The following is a 21341-nucleotide window of genomic DNA, read 5'->3' on the forward strand; positions in this document are numbered from 1 at the left end:
TTATTTAGACTTTATATATAAATAAATATATATATTTAAATATATAATAACTTGCCTAATTAGCATAACTTGCCTAGTTAACCTTATAAACCCGCTTAAGCCTTTTAAATTGATCTTTATGACGAAGTATTTTGCGAGATAACTAGTAAAATCTTATATGCAGTCATAATGGCGAAGACAAAGAAAAGTATTGATTAGAAATTAGTCATTAAAACTATTATGTTTAGAAATGTGTTTTAAAATGTCTTTTAAACAACACTTGGAAAATATTTTAATAGACTTTAAATTTAACAGGGGGGCTAATACAAAGATATAAGTAATAATTATAATGCAATAAATAGACAGCGTTATTAAAATATATATAAATATATATATTAAAATATAATGTGCTCTGTGTTGACTACAAACTAGGTATCAAAGCGCAGTCTTACTGTTTGTAGTGGGCATATGCACTCACATCTCTCTATAAACCTATTATGGTGATGGCGGGATAGTTTAGAGCACTTTACTAGGGTTTTCTCCTATAACTTCAGTAATGAGATGAGGTCATGTTTCTAATGGCCTGCTGTGCGTCCTGTGTTTCACGAGTCAGATTTCTCCCATCATTAATGGATGAATAATGGAGAATATCACTCTGTCTGCTTGTGCTCTACAATACTGACCGCATCAAGAAAGCTTCTTATTCCCAAGAAAATTCTCTATTGCGTTACTTAAAATGACAGTTAGTAGTATGGTTAGTCATATGGATACTGGAATGGCTGTAAATCTGAGTTGTTTAAACCCAGTGCTTGGCCCAAAATGGATATAGCCAACTATTCAGTTAACTTTTCAAATTAATGTTAATTTTGATGTTAACCCAAATGTTGGATACGTTCATATTCGACCAAGAATTGGATTAAGACAACGCAGCTTTTTTTAGATTATGACAGAAAGTGATGTCTTGCTATTTTGAGGGATTTTTTTTTGACATCGATAAAGTGTTGATTTTCGACTAGGGCCGCACGATACTGGAAAAATATGGAATATACAATTTTGCTGTTGAGTATTGCGATAAAGATTTTTCTTAAAGTATAAAATGTCCCTAAAAAAGGCTTTTTTAAAGTTTATTTATTTTTTTTAACCTATCAGTAATTTACATTATATTTATTTTACTTTTTTTTTTTTTGCAGAGACATTTTATTGTTGCAAAACATCTATATACTGTATTATTGTCCAAACATCAACCAAAGAACCCCCATTATATAAAAGTCATTAAAATATATGCACAAATGCAAAAATCGTAATTATTAAAATAATAATAATGAATGCATACATACAAAACAGTGAGATTTATTCATCAAATTACATAAAACAAAACTGGGAGAAAGAGTCAAATTAACAAATAACAGAGGAAGACTGAACATATATGTGTGTCACATTTAAAAACCACAAACTCGAGACCTTGGAGAGAGTTTGGATGGAAAAATCTGATGAGGTTCTTCATAACTCCTCCTAAACTGTCAGCATTGCGTACAGGTGTTGAATGTTTTGTTCTTGTTTGAGACAGTGTGCAACATCAGTGGCTAACCATTTTCACGTTTTTTCGGCTTGCCCAAAAATACAGACCTTCTGGTATGAAATAGTGACTGAAATAAAAAACAACTGGCCTGGATTACTGGATACTGGATTAATGGCAAGGTGCTGCCTTGTCATAAAAGTTTAATTTACCTATTACTATTTGTCAATTGCGTATGAAGACAGTCTTAGAATCGAGAGACAGTTCGTGCATTTAAGCCTTTAAAAGCCACCTTCTCTGTGATGTCGTAAACACCAAATTGCTTTTCGGTTCCTCTTATCTGATTGGATGTTGTGAGCATGTCGTTTTTTGTAACCTGTTAAAAACCAGTTCAGCAAAGTGATGGCAACATTAAGGCTAAAATAATGTCTTGGAAGCAGACATTCATGTGGGTACAACGCAACAATTTGCTCATTATACATTTTTGAACATTTTAAAAATATTTAAATTCAAGATTCAAACACAATTTTTGACACAATATTTAAAACATGGCTGAGAAATAACTATTAACTTTTCCTCTTTTTTTTTTGGTGGGGCCAGTGAAAATATTGGCAGGGCAAGTAAAAATCTGAACCGCTGGCCCAATTGGACCAGTAAAAAAAATCCTTAGTGTTGAACCCTGTTATATATATATATATATATATATATATATATATATATATATATATATATATATATATATATATATATATATATATATATATATATATATATATATATATATATAAAGAATACCACAACGGCGAATATGTCAAGTATAAAAGCCTTTTTAATTTCCTGAGGTGCACACGCAAATATTCTTGAACGTGAATCCATCTAAAATTTTACAATTTTTTATCAAAAGGAAATCTTAAACTGTTTTAGATTTTTATCTTATATATTATCATTATTATTATTATTTATGTTTTTTACTTTGGAAATTATTTCTTCCTGTTGATGACTTTTAATTGTTAGAATATTTTTTATAATTATAGAAATAAGTATTTATAAAACTTGATAAACTTGATCTATTTTCTTTTTGCCATGACAAAGCCATAGCAATAAAATTAAAACTCTCTCTCTCTCTCTGAGATGCACACGCAGTCAGCAGAGGTCTGCAACACAGTGCCAGGTGAAAGTATAAATTAGGCTTCATTGCCATACCGTACTATCTATTACATGGTTGAGCATTTCTAAACACATAAAAATAGTTACTATGAAAAATAAGCATTGGTAGCAGCAAAATGACACCAGCAGGAAACCCTCTAGATGAACTCTGAATAAATCTACACCATGTTGTTACAGTACAGGACATTTCAAAAACAAGGCTCCCAATCCAAACCCCAAACTATGCTTGTTGGTCTCCAAGATCTTCTCATTCATTAATAATCCAGCTAGCTGAAACAGACTATTAACATTTATAAATGACCTTTCCTGCACTCCAAACAGCTCAGCAGTGTATTTCATTGAGGAAAAAAAGTTTATTACTATATATTAGTATAACAAAACAAGCATTGTTATGCACAGTTATCAGGAGTCCTGCCATAATCCATATGTATCTTCTCATATTTTATTTTCAGGCTCTGATCCAGAGCTCTACAAGACTCATCTCAGCGCAGTGGAAGCCAGTGGACCTCCAGAGGAATATGACGAGGTATTAAACAGCAATTCTGTGGTTATTGTGTCCATTTATCCTCCTCTCGTCATGACAAATATAATAAATCAGAATCAGCATGTAATAAACTTTAGGATCCCCATGATTGCAGAATGATGGAATCCAGAGCAGCACATTCCTCAAATTCCCCAAAAGATTAAAAGACCACAGTCGAGCTCAGCACATCTCAAACTCAGCATGCTCATTTTCCTGCTGCAGTGCCTCCTGCTGGCTCACTTTTTCAGAGTTTTTATTTTTCCACTATTTTTTTTTTTGCATTTCAATGTTTCATTGTGGAACAGTCTGAGCAAACTGAGGCAATAATCAAACACATGTCCTACTTGCTCACTTTATTCGCTCTCAAGTGAATCATTTTGGCCACTTTATTCATTTAGGCCAGAGGTGCCCAAAGTAAGGCCCATTCCATCTGAATAGAGGAAAATGATGGGGAGTTGGTTGGGGCGAATGCCTTTGACAGATTTAACATAAGCTTTTGTTTATTTGTTTAATTGAGGGGCTACAAAAACATCCAATTAAAATGTAATGTACTTTTAAAATGTAAATACTGTCACTTGACAGATGGACAATGCACAATACATCGGCAAGCAAATCAAGACAAAGGCAGGAGCAGCTCCACTAGTGTATACTGCATTGAACTCCATTGTGTTGTAAATGGAATTGTTTATGCTTTTACTATAAAAAGTTCATTATAAAACATTAAAAATGATACGGCATCTATAATTAATAGAATAATATTATCAGCAAATAAATTAGAAAATTACTCAAGGCAAAGTGAATGTAATATGGATTGGTTTATTTGTGCATCGATAGATTTGCTCTTCAGTGTTTGGACTTTAAGCAGTAAAAATTAAACCACCTGAACTGAACTGAACTGAACTGAACTAAACTAAACTGAACTTCAACTCAAAGATGTGTTGAATTGAATATATATAACTTCGGCCCACTGGCCTCGATTAACTTTGGTCTTTGGCTATTTATAAGAAACTCCTGATTTAGCCGGACTAATGTGAGATTTAAGATGTCATTTTAATTAAATTCTGTATCTTTTGTAAATTATCTAGATAATTTGGTATTTTGTGAAAGTTCCCCTATTTTGACTCATTGAGAATCAATAACTATTAAAACATATATACTATATATACCAACATACTTTCACTGGCCACTTTATTAGGTACACATTTTGCCTTCACAACTGCCTTAATCCTTCATGGCATCAACAGGGTACTGGAAATATTCCTCAGAGATTTTGCTCCATATTGACATTATAGCATCACGCAGTTGCTGCAGATTTGTCGGCTGCACATCCATGATGTGAATCTCCCGTTCCACCACATCCCAAAGGTGCTCTATTGAATTGAGCTCTGGTGACTGTGGAGGCCATTTGAGTACAGTGAACTCATTGTCATGTTCAAGAAACCAGTCTGAGATGATTCACGCTTTATGACATGGTGCGTTATCCTGCTGGAAGTAGCCATCAGAAGATGGAGACACTGTGGTCATAAAGGGATGGACATGGTCAGCAGCAATACCCAGGTAGGCTGTGGCGTTGACACGATGCCCAATTGGTACTAATGAGCCCAAAGTGTGCCAAGAAAATATCCGTCACACCATTACACCACCATTACCAGCCTAACTGTTGATACAAGGCAGGATGGATCCATGCTTTCATGTTGTTGATGCCAAATTCTGACCCGACCATCCGAATGTGGCAGCAGAAATGGAGACTCATCAGAGCAGGCAACGTTTCTCTAATTTTCTATTGTTCAGTTTTGGTGAGTCTGTGTGAATTGTAGCCTCAGTTTCCTGTTCTTAGCTGACAGGAGTGGCACCCGGAGTGGTCTTCTGCTGCTGTAGCCCATCTGCCTCAATGTTGGAACTGTTGTGTGTTTAGAGATGCTCTACTTGGTTGTAACGAGTGCTTATTTGAGTTACTGTTGCCTTTCTATTAGCTGGAACCAGTCTGGCCATTCTCCTCTGACCTCTGGCATCAACAAGGCATTTGCGCCCACAGAACTGCCGCTCACTGGATATTTCCTCTTATTCAGACCATTCTCTGTAAACCCTAGAGATGGTTGTGCATGAAAATCCCAGTACATCAGCAGTTTCTGAAATACTCAGACCAGCCCATCTGGCACCAACAACCATGCCACGTTCAAAGTCACTTAAATCCTCTTTCTTCCCCATTCTGCAGTTGGACAGGTGTACCTAATAAAGTGGCAAGTGTATATAACATACATAGTTATATATAACTCTAGCAAATTCAAAATGATGTCTGATTTATTTATATTAATTTAAAATGATGTATTTTGTGTTTGAGATTACATTTTTTTCATGTAATGTGATTCTTAAATATAAAGTCTGGCCCGAGTGTATTTATACCCCTGGCAAATTCTGACTTCAAGTTTTTTCTGACTTAAAATTTAAATAAAAGATGAGAAATATATATATTTTTTCATCCTCTTAATATGCTTTGGGAGAAGCTGTTGTCAAAAAACAAATCTTGCTGGTTGAAAAAAAGTAACTTTAAGTCAGAATTTGCCAGGGGTATGAATAATTTCGGGGCTTGACTGTATATGGAAAAAAATTACCTGGAAAAACATAATATGACGTTAATTTCACAACTCTTTTCTAAACTGAACATGTGGCTCATTGTTCCCAACAGAATTTGCATATATGAATATTCATTCAGTAAATATAGAAATCTTGTTTTTCTTGTTTTTTTGCAAAATAATTTTTCCCATTTCTGTCTTCCTGTCATTTTCAACGAAAAGCACACACACACACACACACACACACACACACACACACACACACACACACACACACACACACACACCTGCATGTTTTCCTGTGGGTTGTGAATGGCTCTGCTGTTTCCCTGTTTGCTGTCAAAACACACTGGCCAGGGTGGTTTGTGTAGCACCTCGTCCACAGGAACAAACACACACACACACACACACACACACACACACATACACACACACACAAGCACAAGCTTGACAATATGCCCGGTGATATATTTTCTATAACACACACACACACACACCTGTCATTCATCAGATCATATGATTGTCGCAGTGTCCTGAATATTTGTTTGTAGGGTGTGAATTGTTAATGTTTTGCCGTATGTTGGAAAAACAGCAATAGTCTGTCTTAAAACCTCCCGAGCCGCCTACCTAGACTGCATTTTGTTGTCATCATAGGCAAACTAGAAATGCTAAGTAAGCTTTTTATGTTTCCACTCACCGCCACATAATATATGCACACATTCTGTTTAATGATTTGACAAGTTAAAAGAAAAGGGTGGAGTCACGACAACAGGCCCCGCCCATTCCTGGTGCTTTTACCCTTCAGACTTTGGTCCTCATTTTGCACAGAAGCAGAGCAGCAGTAATATCTCTCTCTCTCTTTCTCTCTCTCTGTGTTTTGGTGGCTGTCAGAGAGATAGGAAGTAGTTGTTAGTTTTGTGGTTAGTTAGTGAACCTGTTTTTCCTGTGGGACTGTACTTGGGAAAGAATGGTTCTGGGAATGGCCTCTCCTGTTCTCGGAGCTCCTCTCGGACTCGCACAGGTACGTCAGGTTCTGGATTGAAGGAGGTTTATGTGGATTTACGATGGCTCTGTTTTCTTTGGTTAGAAACAGCTGATTGATGCTTTGAGGATTTTTCTTGAGCTCTTGTCAATGGTTTATTATGATTTTCAAGGTAATATGTTGGATGTTAGTCTGTTGTGTTTTTAAATGACCTTTAAAGGTTTCTTATTGTCATTTTTATTTTCCATTTTTAAGATAATTTTTGGCGTAGTATAAAAGTTATTAACTTTTAAAATGTTTTTTTGCTTTAATTTTTTAAAGTAAAAATAGTTTACAAAGTTTTAAACAACAATTATTATAAACATTTTTATACAAATTGACAAAGGCTTAATTTTTTCATTTAGCAAAAAAACAAACAAACAAAAAAACACAAATAAATAAATAATATTAAATAATACATTACTAACATATTTGTCTAATCTATGAACTTTCAGTGTCCATTAGTTCAACAAAGGGGTCACCATCCAGACTCTCCAAAAAGTCATTGAACACTTGCTAAATAGACTAAAATATATTAATTTTATTATTCAAAAATAGTATACAAAAGTTTATATAATTGCACTGTAAAATGACTGTTCCAAAATAGTTTATAATTTATTTAATTATTTATTCCAGTGATTTTAAAGATGAATTTTATTAATAATAGTAATAAAAGCAATAATAACTCGAGTAATAATGAAACTACATACAATAAGAAAGCTGTTATTTAAAATGTTTATAAATATTACTTTTTTTTTACATTTAATAAATGTCGCCTTCATCAACATAATAATTTTCTTTTAAAAACATTTAAAAAAACACTGACTCCAAACTTTTGACCAGTACTAAATATTTCTTTTCTTTTTTTTTCTTTTTTATGCTTTAGTAGGTTCATCTTTGGTCGGACAGAAAACACTGTAATTACAATATGAATAATATTGATACATATGGATATACATAGCATGCCATAAAAATCATTAATAATAGAATTTATTTGTAATGTAAAAATGTAGATTTTTTATTTTAAAATATGTCTGCATAAAAATTTTTAAAAATATATTTGTTATAACAAGATGTTGTGAATAATAATTTTAAATATAATGTCACTTATATTTATTACAAAATACGCTTAAAATGGAGGGGATTTTTTACAATGTATTTTTAAATAACTGATTTTAATTGTTTAAATATTTTTATTTTTAGAAATTTTTGCAGACATTCACTTGTAAATACACTTTTAAAAATACAAACATAAAACTTGCATTTCAAGACAAAGAAAAAGAGAAAATAAAAAAACAACCAGCAGACATAAAAATGACAAATAAACAAAAATTAAACATACCTTCCCCCAACCAACGACATGGTAAACAACACAAAATTAGTTTTTATTAAAAAATTAAGAAAAAAATTATTTAATAATTTTAAAAAGTCGTATAAAAGTTCTTTTTAAATCTGAAAAATATTAAACATAATTTAATTTTTATTTTATACATTTTCAGTGTGCAGAATAATATTTACTGCTATTAATAGTGATCGTATTATACATTACAGGAGTGTTCGTTGTTGAAATACAGTTAAATTATGTAAATATTCAGGTTAGATTAAGTGCATTACCATAAAATCCAAACAAAGGGGTTGTTTATTTACTCTTTGAGGCTCTTTTAAAGTTTAAACCTCTTGTTTAAGTGCAGTGGATGATTGACAGGTGAGTAGGCGGTCCTTCATTGTTGCCTGGAAAGCATCAGACAGATTAGCATTGACACATGTTTCTTTTATTTATTTCTTTACCGTCATAATCATAGTTTTTTTCAACCACATTTATATGAGTTGGATCAAATTGTTCCTTAAACATTCATCATAAACTAATTAACTTCAAGCTCATGTTTGCACTTTGGTGCTTATAAAGTGTGTATGAAACATTTCCCTTCAGAAGCCAAACGATCTGCTATTAACATTTGTTTACAGTTGAAGTTAGAATTATTAGCCCCATTTCTGTTTAACAGGAAGATTTTTTCAACACATTTCTGACAATAATAGTTTTAATAACTCATTTCTAATAACTGATTTCTGTTTTACCATGATGACAGCACATAATATTTGACTAGATATTTTTCAAGGTACTAGTATTCAGCTTAAAGTGACATTTAAATGCTTAATAAAGCAAGCTAGGGTAATTAAGCATGTTGTAAAATGATGGTTTGTTGTGTAGACAATCGAATAAAATATTGCTTAAAGGGGTTAATAATATTAACCTTAAAATGCTTTAAAAAAATTAAAAACTGCTTTTATTCTAGCTAAAATAATAAAAAAGTCTTTCTCTAAAAGAAAAAAATATTATAGGAAATGCTGTGAAAAATTTCTTGCTCTGTTGAACATCATTTGGGAAATATTTGGGAAAGAAAAAGAGGACTAATCATTTTGACTTCAACTGTATATGCTTTATATTCTCTCTGTCAGTTAGTTGTTTCCATTGCTTTATTATGAACTTCTGAGATGACGTAACTGTAAGCATAATGTCTCCAAGAGCAATAAAGGTTGTAATCAGTGTGTGTGTGTGTGTTTGCAGCAGGCGGAGGTCTCTGACAGCGCTTATCTGGGTTCAGAGAGTGCCTACAGCGAGTGTGAAACCTTCACAGACGAGGACACGACGGCTCTCGTCCATCCAGAGCTTCATGAAGATGTGGAGACAGACAGCGGCATTGAAAACACACTCACAGATGGAGACGACCGCAACAGGTAACAAACAACGTTAACAATACTAAAGTACACGTACAATAGAACTAAAATAGCTAAATCAATATTGAAACCTGAAATCTCAAATATAAAATTAAAAGCTAATTATTAAAAATACCGTAACAATACAGTTTGTTAAGATTTGTATCTGTTTCACAGTGAATATGGACAATATATTGATGCATCTTTTCAAGACAGTATTAAACATTTCTTCTCGTTAGCTTAAAAGTCTGGTTATGTTTTAGAATTAGAAAAACTAAATAATAATTATTATCAAAGTGAGATGTTGCTGAAATTATTAACCCCCTCTTGTGTAAAACCAATTAGATTTGTACAATAATCTCAAAGCATAAGATCCTTTAGAGCAGGCATTCCCAAACTTTTTTTATTCCGGGACCCACCTAGGCAAGTAATTCAATCTCAAGAGCCACCATAATATTTTAATATGGAAAAATGGGTCAAAAATTGTATCCATTCAAAGCAGTCAAAAATATATGGTGTGCTGCTTTTTAGATTTTGCGATTTGAAATGCACAAAATGAGGCTCGAACTGCTTTTTGTGGGATGCTGGCTGTAACTGTGATATTTTTTTTGTTGAAAAAGATACTCTTCGTTTTTTAGAAGAGAATATGATCAACCTTTCATCAAGCCCCTTGGTTATGATCAAGCCCCGTCACATCGCAGTAAATTCCACTGCTAGTGTAGTCATAAGAAACTAAACAGCTTTTTGATCGACTACTACAAGCTGGGAAAAGGTCAGATAAATATGCCAATGCAATTAACGATATCGCTGAATAGATCTAATATTTACACATTTGCTTGAGGAAGGAATGATGGGGGTAGTTACATTACTATTGCTATTTTCCATAACATCTATGCCCTTCCATAACATTAGCTGACGTTAAAACTAACAGATCGCACTATAGCTATTTATTAATTAGCAATATGTCAATGTTGGGATGTAAAAAACATGGGACAACAAATAGCTTCAAATGATAGAATACATAGAAAATATTAGAAAATATTGACAATAAAATAAAAGGTTTAGCCTATTAAAATCAATGGCCTATCCAGAAATTAAATAAAGCTATAAAATCTATTTCACTTTTGTATTTGCATATTGATTAAAGTCACTATAGTTATTTAGTGAAGAGAACAAATGAATCTCTCATTGTGTTTTGTTTGATAGGTGTTAATGTTAGAATGCAAAGATCTATAATGAAAGCATTCGACTACTTTAGTAACTGTTTGTGCTCATTTAAGAGAAAATTAGTAGTGTTTAAATAAAACACGCAGGACGGAGCCAGAAAAATAAAAATAAAAATAAATAAGCACTTTTCCGACGGTCCCTTACTGAGAGCACCACTCATCGGCGGAACATATGCTGCGTCCGAAACCGCATACTTCTATACTATATAGTACGCTAAAATCAGTATGCGAGCCAAGTAGTATGTCCGAATTCATAGAAATCGAAAATCAGTATGGGAGAAGTACCCGGATGACTTCCGGCGAGATTCAAGAGTGCGCATCCCATGCATGCTGCGCTATCCCATGATGCCCCTCGAGCAAATTCATGAACGGGAGTAAAGCGATGCAATTGACTCAGGTAGGTCACGTGACCATGACAAAATGGTGGATGTAGTACGTCCGAATTCTATTCATACTTTTCACATTCATAATGTATAGAACGTACTTTTCTAACAGCCGAGTAGTACGTTTAAATTCTAATGCAGTACCTAATGAGTAGTAGGCAGTTTCGGACGCAGCCTTAGATTGCGAGGGCTCAAACGGAGCAGTGCTCGTAATGTCGAGCGGGGAAAAAAACATAAAAAGACAGCTGTGAAACATAACCAGCTTTGTCTTTTTGTAGAAAACACACTTTAGATATTTTTAGGGTAAGAGGTTATTGAGTTATTGCCGTCAATCGTACTGGTTTTGATTCACCGCAATGCAAATATAGCTGCAGCTATGTGACATTGCGCGACCCACCTTTGTTCACTGTGCGACCCACAGTTTGAAAACCCCTGCTATAGACCAGGAGTTGGCAAACTCAGCCCTGGAGGGCCGGTGTCCTGCATAGTTTAGCTGCAACACTAATCAAACACACCTAAACATGTTAATCAGTGTCTTTAAGATCACTAGAATCTATAAGCAGGTGCGTTTGATTAGAGTTGGAGCTAAACTGTGCAGGACACCAGCCCTGCAGGACCGAGTTTGCCCACCCCTGCTACAGACAGCATTCATTTAAAAGCGAGACTGTTGTTTTTCTGGTAAGTCTGTCAGGGTGTATTCATTTATGCTGGGAACTGTACACCATGATACTAAGATAATAACATGTCTTAATACTGACTGTTGGCCCATAAAGCATGCCCTTTCAGTAGCCTTGAATGCATTAGCAATAATCTCACAAAATAAAACAATTTCCTGATAATGTGTATCCTCTCAGGACACAGTGTTCTCAACCTGTTTTTTTCTCCAAGTCAATGTTTTAAGGCTCTACATTAGATACTGGCAACCTGTACATCTGCAGCAATAAGAAAAGTGTTTGTTTTTACTACATATTTTTCAAGAGTTCACACTTAGATACTGTTTGACAACTTGTTAGCAAGTTAGCAGGTTTGGCATGCTGTCACGGGAGAGAACTCTGAGATCAGAGATAGTTGAGCCCAGGGCTCCCGCCAAGTCCATAGAGCATGTGAGGGGAGTACGAGGTCAGGTGTTCTCAAGAGCTCCCCTCGGCAAAAGAGGAAAGAAGGAGAAGGGGTGGATGGGGAGTTTCTTCGGGAAAACGAAGATAAGGGAGTAGTTCTTAGCTAGGTTACTTATAGTGAGTTTGGATCAATCTGATTGGCTAGCTAATGAGTGTAGATGAGTGGCCAGCTGCAGTCAATCATATCACGTGCTCCTCTTGAAATTAGTTTGTGAAACGTCATTTATTAAAAAAGCATTTGAGGGCTCCAAACTAACATTCAGTCATTAATTTATTAATTTATTCATTTATTTTCCTTCGGATTAGTATCTATTTCAGAGGTCGCCACAGCAGCTTGAACCACCAACTATTCCAGCATATGTTTTACATTGGTGATGCCCTTTCATTCTCAACCCAGTACTGAGAAACACCCATACAGACTTATTCACACATATTATATAGACTTCCATTCATTTTATACTGTCCAAACCGTATATTGTATTGCCCTCACCCCTCCCTACAACTAAACCCAACCATCACAGGAGACTGTCTGCAGCTTTACTCTCTGATTAAACTCATCCTGTGGGATTTATAAGCTTTTTGAGAAATGAGGACGTCACCAATGTCCTCATATTTCACTTCCTTTTTGTAATACCTGTGTCATATCCATGTCATTATACAGATTTGTGTCCTGATATGTCACAAAAACACGTACACACACACACACACACACTAAGGCCAATTTAGTTCATTCAACTCGAACCAGCGACCTTATTGCTTTGAGGCGACAGTGCTAACCACTGTACCACCAGGCCTGTAGCTGCATCGTAAAAAGCAGTTAGTGGACTTTACTTAAGAAAAGTGAGTAAACCTGTTGCTTTAAATTGATCTAAATAAGCTGTTGGTAAAAACAACCAATTTTCACTTTTTTGTGAAATAAATGTGTCCTAATAGTGTTTTTAGCAGTGTTGGACTCATATACGACTGTAGAAAACCTTTGGGACATGCTCCAGAACCTCTTTGATGCACGTATTGAAGGCCTACCACATGGTCCACAGCTGCACCCTATCACCCTAATCATCAACCCTTTAAATAGTGTGGCTTCAGTGCCACAGTCTTTCACTGCTCTGGACTCCTCATGTGGTGTTGTGGCTGCGTGTAAATAAACCAGTCTTTTACCATGTGGAGAGAATGTACTGGCATTGGTAAATAAAACTCAAAGAAATGGATCTTGCTTTAAGTGTTTTGACTGACACTCCATTGTGATACTCTCCCTGCGAGTCAGCATTACCTTTCTAGTTTCTTACAACAACTGTCAACAGCTCAACAAATGTGTTTTGGTGTTTCATGACCCTTTAAAAACGCATTAAAAGGATAAAACTTCACTCTATTATGGTTAAACTTAGCAGCGACTCTTCTGACCACTGTAGCTCATGGTCAATTATGATTCCAACTAGGGCTGCAACAACGAATCGATTAAATCGATAAAAATCGATAAAAATCGATTACTAAAAGCGTTGGTAACGAATTTCATTATCGATTCGTTGTGTTGCGCGACATGGAGACGTTTGATAAAAAAAGAAGACTTTAGTTCAGCGCGGAGCGGAGAAAACCCGCCCCTCTCCGTCTCTCGCGCACTGATACAGAGTTCAGCGCCTCAAGAGGACAGGGATGATGCGGAAGAATCACTACAGAATTCTACTTTTGTTCCGTTTTGAAGTGAGAACCGTAAAGTCCCTGGTGCTGGTTTCTTTGTGTCTGGCGCTGAGCCAGAGAAGGAGAGCGGGGTTAACCAGTTTAAGTTTTCTGTATTCCTGACACATTCAGTGATAGACGGCATTAAAACAAAAAACTCTTACCCTAATAAGATCTAAACTGTGTTTCCTACAAAAAGACAAAGCAGGTTATGTTTCACAGCTGTCTTTTTATTTTTTCGCTCGTTATAACGAGCACTGCTCCGTTTAAGCAGTCGCAAATGCTCTGAGCCAGGGAGAACTCGCGCTCAGGAGAGCTCTCAGTTAGGGACCGTCGGAAAAGTGCTGCTTTATTTTTCGTTTTTTCTTTTCGAAAACAAAACCAACTTAACTCCGCTGAAAGCTGTGACATATTTTCACAATTATGCAGCGTTTTAACCGCCTAATACTTCATTTATGTTTTAGATATGTAAATACACACAAGTACTAGTAAACAATACATTTAGTGTTTGTAAAACACACAAGAAAGTCTAACAATCCATTCAAATATAATTTGCCGATGTGTTTTATTCATATCAGATACACATTACACATAGTTAAAGTAACTATAAAGTTGAATATATGCTCCTCTAAGTTCACCAGCCTCTTGCATGTATTTTGGGAGTAACTTATGAATGTACCTGCTGAATCCTGCGTGTTCTGCTTTTATGAATGAGGCAGCGGCGGCAAGTAAACATGGAGACGTCCATCTCACGTTAAAAATCCCGATCACTTACACGTTTATGTGAATTGGAATATCAGGTAGTTGATGACATGATGAGCAAGTGTGTGAATGTTATCTTTTTTGAAGCCTTCATTTTTCCATCTGTATTCATGTGTAGCTGCACTGCAGAAAACTTTTCTTTCTTCGTCATTTTGTCTCGTTTCCTGTTCAAATATCTAAAAAATCTTACATCAAGACCAGACGAGAAAAATGGCATGAGAAAACGAAGTGATGCTGTTTGATATCTTATTAAGATCATTTTTCTTACCCCATTGGCAAATAATTTTGCTTGTTTTGAGCAAACTATCACTTAATTTTGAGGTTAAGTGGTTTCTTATGCTATTTCATGTGTCTAGTATGTATCTTCATTTAAAAACATTTAGATATTTGGATTGAAAACAGTTTATTATTATTATTAGTATTAGAATTATTATTATTATTATTATTATTATAACAGCTCAGGCATGAGCTTTTTTGAATAAAGGGTTGGAAATTAAGGCTTTTGTTGTTTTTTTTATCCGATTAATCGAAAAAATAATCGACAGATTAATCGATTATTAAAATAATCGTTTGTTGCAGCTCTAATTCCAACTCAACATTGCATTTCTTGCGATGTGACTATTGCAGATGCGCACATTTCGATATCCATGCTGAAACCATATATTATACAGTCCCAATCTGTACCAAAATTGAATGCCAAAAAAATCCTGAAGTTTGCAGTGGTGTTCTGGACGCAAGCCTGTTTGTTTGTGTTTCTGCAAGAATCTGCTGACTAGACTTTTCCCAAGAGCCTCCAACATCAGCTCATCTGACCGAGGTGTTCCTGTTTCCCGTGTTATCGGTGTCAGTCTTAATTTTCCTGTCTCCCAGTTGGAGGAAGTGTGGAGTTTGCTCTTTCTGCTTTCCTGTGGCCCAGAGTTGATCCATCTTCCACTCTCCAGAGTCCGTTTCGGTCTCAATCTCATGCTCGCTTCTGTCATTGTTAAATATCCTGGCTTTTTGCCCTCGTGTGTTACTCTTGATTTAGCATTACTGCTGTGTCAGGATCCCGCTGACTCACAGACCTTCCCAAAACCTTGCTTTCAGAGTTCAGGAAAACGCATCATGTAATTCTACAATACCTTACAGATTTCCTCTAAAACTTCCGGTCTCGGATGTTAAGCGTCTCTTAGCAGTCAGGGTGTGTTCAGGATCCTCAGATTAGCATCTTCAGTTAAATGTGTTAATCACTATGTTTTTTTCCATTTCTGCTCAGAATTTTGCAAATAAATAAATAAATAGACAAGGGTATTATTTATTTCTATAGCACATTTCATACAAAATGGTAATTCAAAGTGCTTTACATAAATAAGAATAAAATGAACCCCCTGGTTTTTCATGCAAACAATCACTTAATTTTGAGGTTAAGTGATTTCTTATGCTATTTCATGTGTCTAGTATGTATATTCATTTAAAAACATTTGGATTGAAAACAGTTTATTATTATTATTTTTAGTTGTAGTAGTATTAGAATTATTATTATTATTATAACAGCTCAGGCATGTGCTTTTTTGAATTAAGGGTTGGAAATTAAGGCTTTTCTTGTTTTGTTTATCCGATTAATCGAAAAAATAATCGACAGATTAATCGATTATGAAAATAATCGTTAGTTGCAGCCCTAATTCCAACTCAACATTGCATTTTTTGCAATGTGACTATTGCATAAGTGCTTTACATAAACAAGAATAAAATGAACCCCCTGGTTTTTCATGTTTTTTTTTTTGGTTTTTTATATATATATATATATATATATATATATATATATATATATATATATATATATATATATATATATATATATATATATATATATATATATATATATATATAATAAATATATATAATATAATATATATAATATACTATATATATAATATAATATAATATATATATAATAAAATAAATATATATTAATAAAAATATATATAATATAATATATATAATAAATATATATATAATATATATATATATAATAAATATATATATAAATAAAAAGTTATATATAATCTTATTTACCATATCAGGTAGGCTACTATGTTAGGTGTGCAGTCTGAAACACTAGCCATGTTTCCATCCAAGAATGCGAATGAACTTTATGTGCAAAACTGGATAATCGCATAAAAGACGTGCGAATAAAGCAGCGTTTCCGTCCAACGAGTCAAAGCAAACAAAATCGTCACTTCCTGATTACCTGTGCTCATATTATAAAGATATGGCGGGGGAAAATGTAATTCAATGCAGTGCTTCTTGTACAATCTGAGACCCACTTTATATTGGATATCACTCAGCCAGTGGAGATCGCTGATTTTTAAAGAAAACAGACCTTAAACGCGACAATTTTGCATTGGCATACAATTCGCCGGAAACGATTAACCCAGGTTACTGGCAAATTAAAAGTCCTATTAGCATGCTTCAGCATATACCCTATCCTGACACGCAGTGAACGGCCGTTTATTTCCCAAATGATGTTTAACAGAGCATGGACTTTTTTAATAGTATTTCCTATAATATTTTTTCTTCTGGAGAAAATCTTCTTTGTTTTATTTCGGCTAGAATAAAAGCAGTTTTTAATTTTTTAAACACCATTTTAAGGTCAATATTATTAGCCCCTTTAAGCAATATTACTTTTTGATTGTCTACAGAACAAACCATCGTTATACAAAGATTTGCCTAATTTCTCTGACCTGAATAACTAACCTAAATAAACCTTTAAATGTTACTTTAAGCTTAAATTAGTTATTAAAAATATTATGGTTAGAAACGTGTTGAAAAAAATCTCTCTGTTAAACAGAAATTGCGGGAAAAATATACTGGGCACTGATAATTCAGGAGGGCTAATAATTCTGATTTCAACTGTATATTTATGGCTCGTTTCCACTGACTGGTACAGTACTGTATGGTACGGGTTGGTCACCTTTATCAGACTTACGTTTCCACTACCAAGGGTACCCTTTTGGTGGGCGTTGTTCGACAGAGAGTTTAGGTCGACGTCATTCTCCCTCGAATAAATGTCTACAGTAAAGCTGTACAGGTCATTCACAAATCATATATGAAGCACTTCTCACAGAACAGATGCTTTATACACATAAATACTTGTTTATAAATGTTTACTACTAACTTTTCTACTAACGTAAATTGATTATCAAATCAAATCACTTTTATTGTCAAAGTGATTTGATTTGATTTGAATTTTTTATTTGAAAATTAAATTATGTTAATGCTGTAGATTATAACTGTAGATCAATGACAAAATAGCGAACTGTAACGTCTGCAATTATATAAAATAAATAAATTAATAAATGAACATATATAAGCACACACAGACCCTACAGAAGCACTACATACAGCAAACATTTAGTCCTTATTTAAATCCATAAACAACACGCAACATAGCCCACAATTAGTGCAAACTTCTCATCGGTGTCTATAATCTTCACTAGCACTTGTAAACTCTGTCAGAGAGTCATTCTGAGTTCATAATAGTCAAAAGGCGATGACAAACACAGCAGTTTGTTCGTGATTCAAGCTGCTAAAACAATTTGGTCCTGTGTTTTGTCGGGCTTCTCCTTTGTTAGTGCTTAACTCTCCCGTTTGTCCTTTTCTTTCTGAATGGATCACATGACGGAGACACTTCAATAATCATTCATTCATTCATTTATTTTCTTGTCGGCTTAGTCCCTTTATTAATCCGGGGTCGCCACAGCAAAACGAACCGCCAACTTATCCAGCAAGTTTTTTTTTTTAACGCAACGGATGCCCTTCCAGCCGCAACCCATCTCTGGGAAACATCCACACACACATTCACACACTATGGACAATATAGCTTACCCAAATCTCCTGTACCACATGTCTTTAAACTGTGGGGGAAACCGGAGCACCCGGAGGAAACCCACGCGAAGGCAGGGAGAGCATGCAAACTCCACACAGTAACGCCAACTGAGCCGAGGTTCGAACCAGCGACCCAGCGACCTTCTTGCTGTGAGGCGACAGCACTACCTACTGCGCCACTGCCTCGCCACTTCAGTAATCAAGCACACGTTATTATCATTGCCCAAGAGGTTCGTAATATCAAATATAGAAGCGATCGCAAGCTCACGGAAGAAAGCTAAAACCTCTCACACTTTCAGAAGGCCTCGTAAAACAACAACAGAACACGGCAGATTTTGTTCTTCTTGGCTTTGTGTCTGGCTTTTTCGTCTGTACATCAAGACAGAGCTCGGGTCATCCATGGCTCGTTATTATATGCATATAGTTGTACGGTATAATGTTCGGCTGTGTATAAAAACATGGGGGTTCCTTTGTTTTCATTCTGGCTAGCTCAACACGAGCTCGTGACGTATCTCTGTAACCAATCAGCCTTCAGCTGCGCATGTAGCTCTGCCTTTTGGTACCCTTTCTCATGTTTGGTACCCTTTTCGAAAGGGTGCTGAAAAAGTGGTACGGTTCTGTTTGGTATGCCTTTTGACAGTGGAAACGGCATAAAAGCGCACCGAACCGTACCGTACCACTCAGTGGAAACGAGGCATTACACACATTTATATAAGTACATTGAATGACATGCTCTATAATCTGCTGAGTTTTTGACTCGATGTGGCTCTACTGATTAGCTTTTCTTTCATTATTAGCAATTCCTCCGCAATATGTGTTTGAGTGTCAGTCGGACAGCATGTGCACATGGAGATTAAAGGGATTAAACAGATGTATGTTCTTACAGCGCAGGCTAGCACACACACTGGGTCACCGTTACTGAGCTCTAAATCAGATTAACACACACACACATCGCCGCACAGCCGTACGTTTGAAGCATATGTAGCAGGAGATTGATTCAGATTTAGTGGGTCACAAGTGTCCGGCAGGAATGTCCGGCGGATCGAAGTTTACCGGGGAATTTATGCTGCCTTGTGTAAAACGTTTTGGAATAATTTGTTTGTTGATTGTTGGAGTTTAGTTTGCGTTGACACACTGTGTGCCCAGTTGCTCAGAATCGCCAACGAAAGACCGTATCGGTTTAAGATGCGGTCGCCGCCTTCACGAGTGATTTGTGTGAACAACCGTAATGTTACGGTCAAAAGAGGGTGAGTTTCTGACATGTTAACAGTCTGAGAATGAGTAGTATAGTGTATTAATGTTCTAAAGTTTGAAGATGTTGATATGTTTTATTTGTTTATTTATTTTTGGGTGAGTTTAAGTTAGCATTTATTTAATAAAAAACACAAAAATCTTTCAATCTTATTGCTCTTATATAAACTAGAAGTATTTTGTATTTAAATGTGTTTTCAATATATTTTTGTGACTAAAATGCTGAATTGTCTACCTTTACTCCAGTTTTCAGTGTCACATGATCCTGCTGAAATCATAATAATATGCTGAATTAATGATCTTTGATTAAAAAAAGAGGAGGATATACAGTGCTCTGCATAAATAAATACATGAGTATTTTGAAAATGAATATTTTGCTCCGTTTCTCAGTGAATATAGGTCATATATTTTGGTGCATTTGGACAAAACAGATTTATTAAACATATACTGTATTTATTAAATTAATATCTTAGTCAATCTTTAGGAATCGAAAGATATAGATAATCTTCAAAATTCATGAGACATATTTTTGGGAAAAAATTACATCCTACAAAATTTCAACAACATTTTATAAAATGTTTCTCTTGATTTATGCTCTTTAAAAACAAAACAAAAAAAAACATTAATATTTTTCTCTAACTTATAAATTTGGGCTACTAATTTTGGACCATTATCATAAGTTATTTTGTTAGATTAGCTTAGATTTTGCTTCATTAGTGATTAATCTAATGTATATGCATAGATATAATATTCTAAAGCTTCTTATAGAAAATATGAATCTGAATGAGAGATTTGTGAAGGGTGTACACATATATGCTGAGCACTGTATGACAAGAAGAGGAGATTAATGATTTTTTTCCTCTTTATTAAGAGTTTTCTAAAAACGAGGGATTTTTGATTAGTAAAAAGTTTAAAATAAAAACATTTGTCAAAAATATAATTATGTTACAATACAAATGTCTTTACTGTCATTTTTAATAAATGTAGTGCGTTCTAGCTGAGTGCAAGTATTAATTTCTTAAAGGTGCCATATACTCTGCATTGGCTCGATAAGTTCAAATGTTCTCTGATATCTACATAGTAGGTTTATGCATTCGTTTTGTAAAAAAAAAGTCCAGAAACGGTTTTGTAAGCTCATTTATTACTCAAACAAATACCCTTAGAATCAGAAGGTCCATAATTGACCATATGTGGATTGTGTCATGAATATTAATGAGCTCCGCTCTGATGTCCAGTTCTCTCTCTCTCACATACACTACATGATGTACACTGAACACAGACAAATATAAACTAAATCAGAGTAACATTAATTTATTTTGCTCATGAGATGTAGATAAATGCTAAATTATTATTAAACTGACAATAGAGACAGATAGAGATGTATCGCGTTGTATTTTAAAAGTTATAACATCGATGAAAACACAGCCAGGACGTAATATTATCTGCATGAACAGATACCAGTGGAGCTGAGTGATTGGACACAATTCAGCAGTCTACACATGTTTGTTGAAACATACGCTTCAAACATACTTAGTAAATTAAATATAAGCTTTTAAATAACTAATG

At 34.7% G+C, this 21341-nt stretch overlaps 1 protein-coding gene across 1 annotated transcript in view; it reads left to right on the forward strand.

Moving 5' to 3' along the window:
- rab11fip3 (RAB11 family interacting protein 3 (class II)) overlaps positions 1-21341 on the forward strand; it is a 76358-nt gene that overhangs the window by 20961 nt on the left and 34056 nt on the right. Inside the window, 2 exon segments of the mRNA NM_001328521.2 lie at positions 3115-3188; positions 9346-9515. Coding sequence (NP_001315450.2) covers positions 3115-3188; positions 9346-9515 — 244 coding nt within the window.

Source organism: Danio rerio, chromosome 24 (genome assembly GCF_052040795.2).
Source record: "Danio rerio strain M-AB ecotype USA chromosome 24, GRCz13ab, whole genome shotgun sequence".
NCBI classification, from domain to species: Eukaryota; Metazoa; Chordata; class Actinopteri; order Cypriniformes; family Danionidae; genus Danio; species Danio rerio.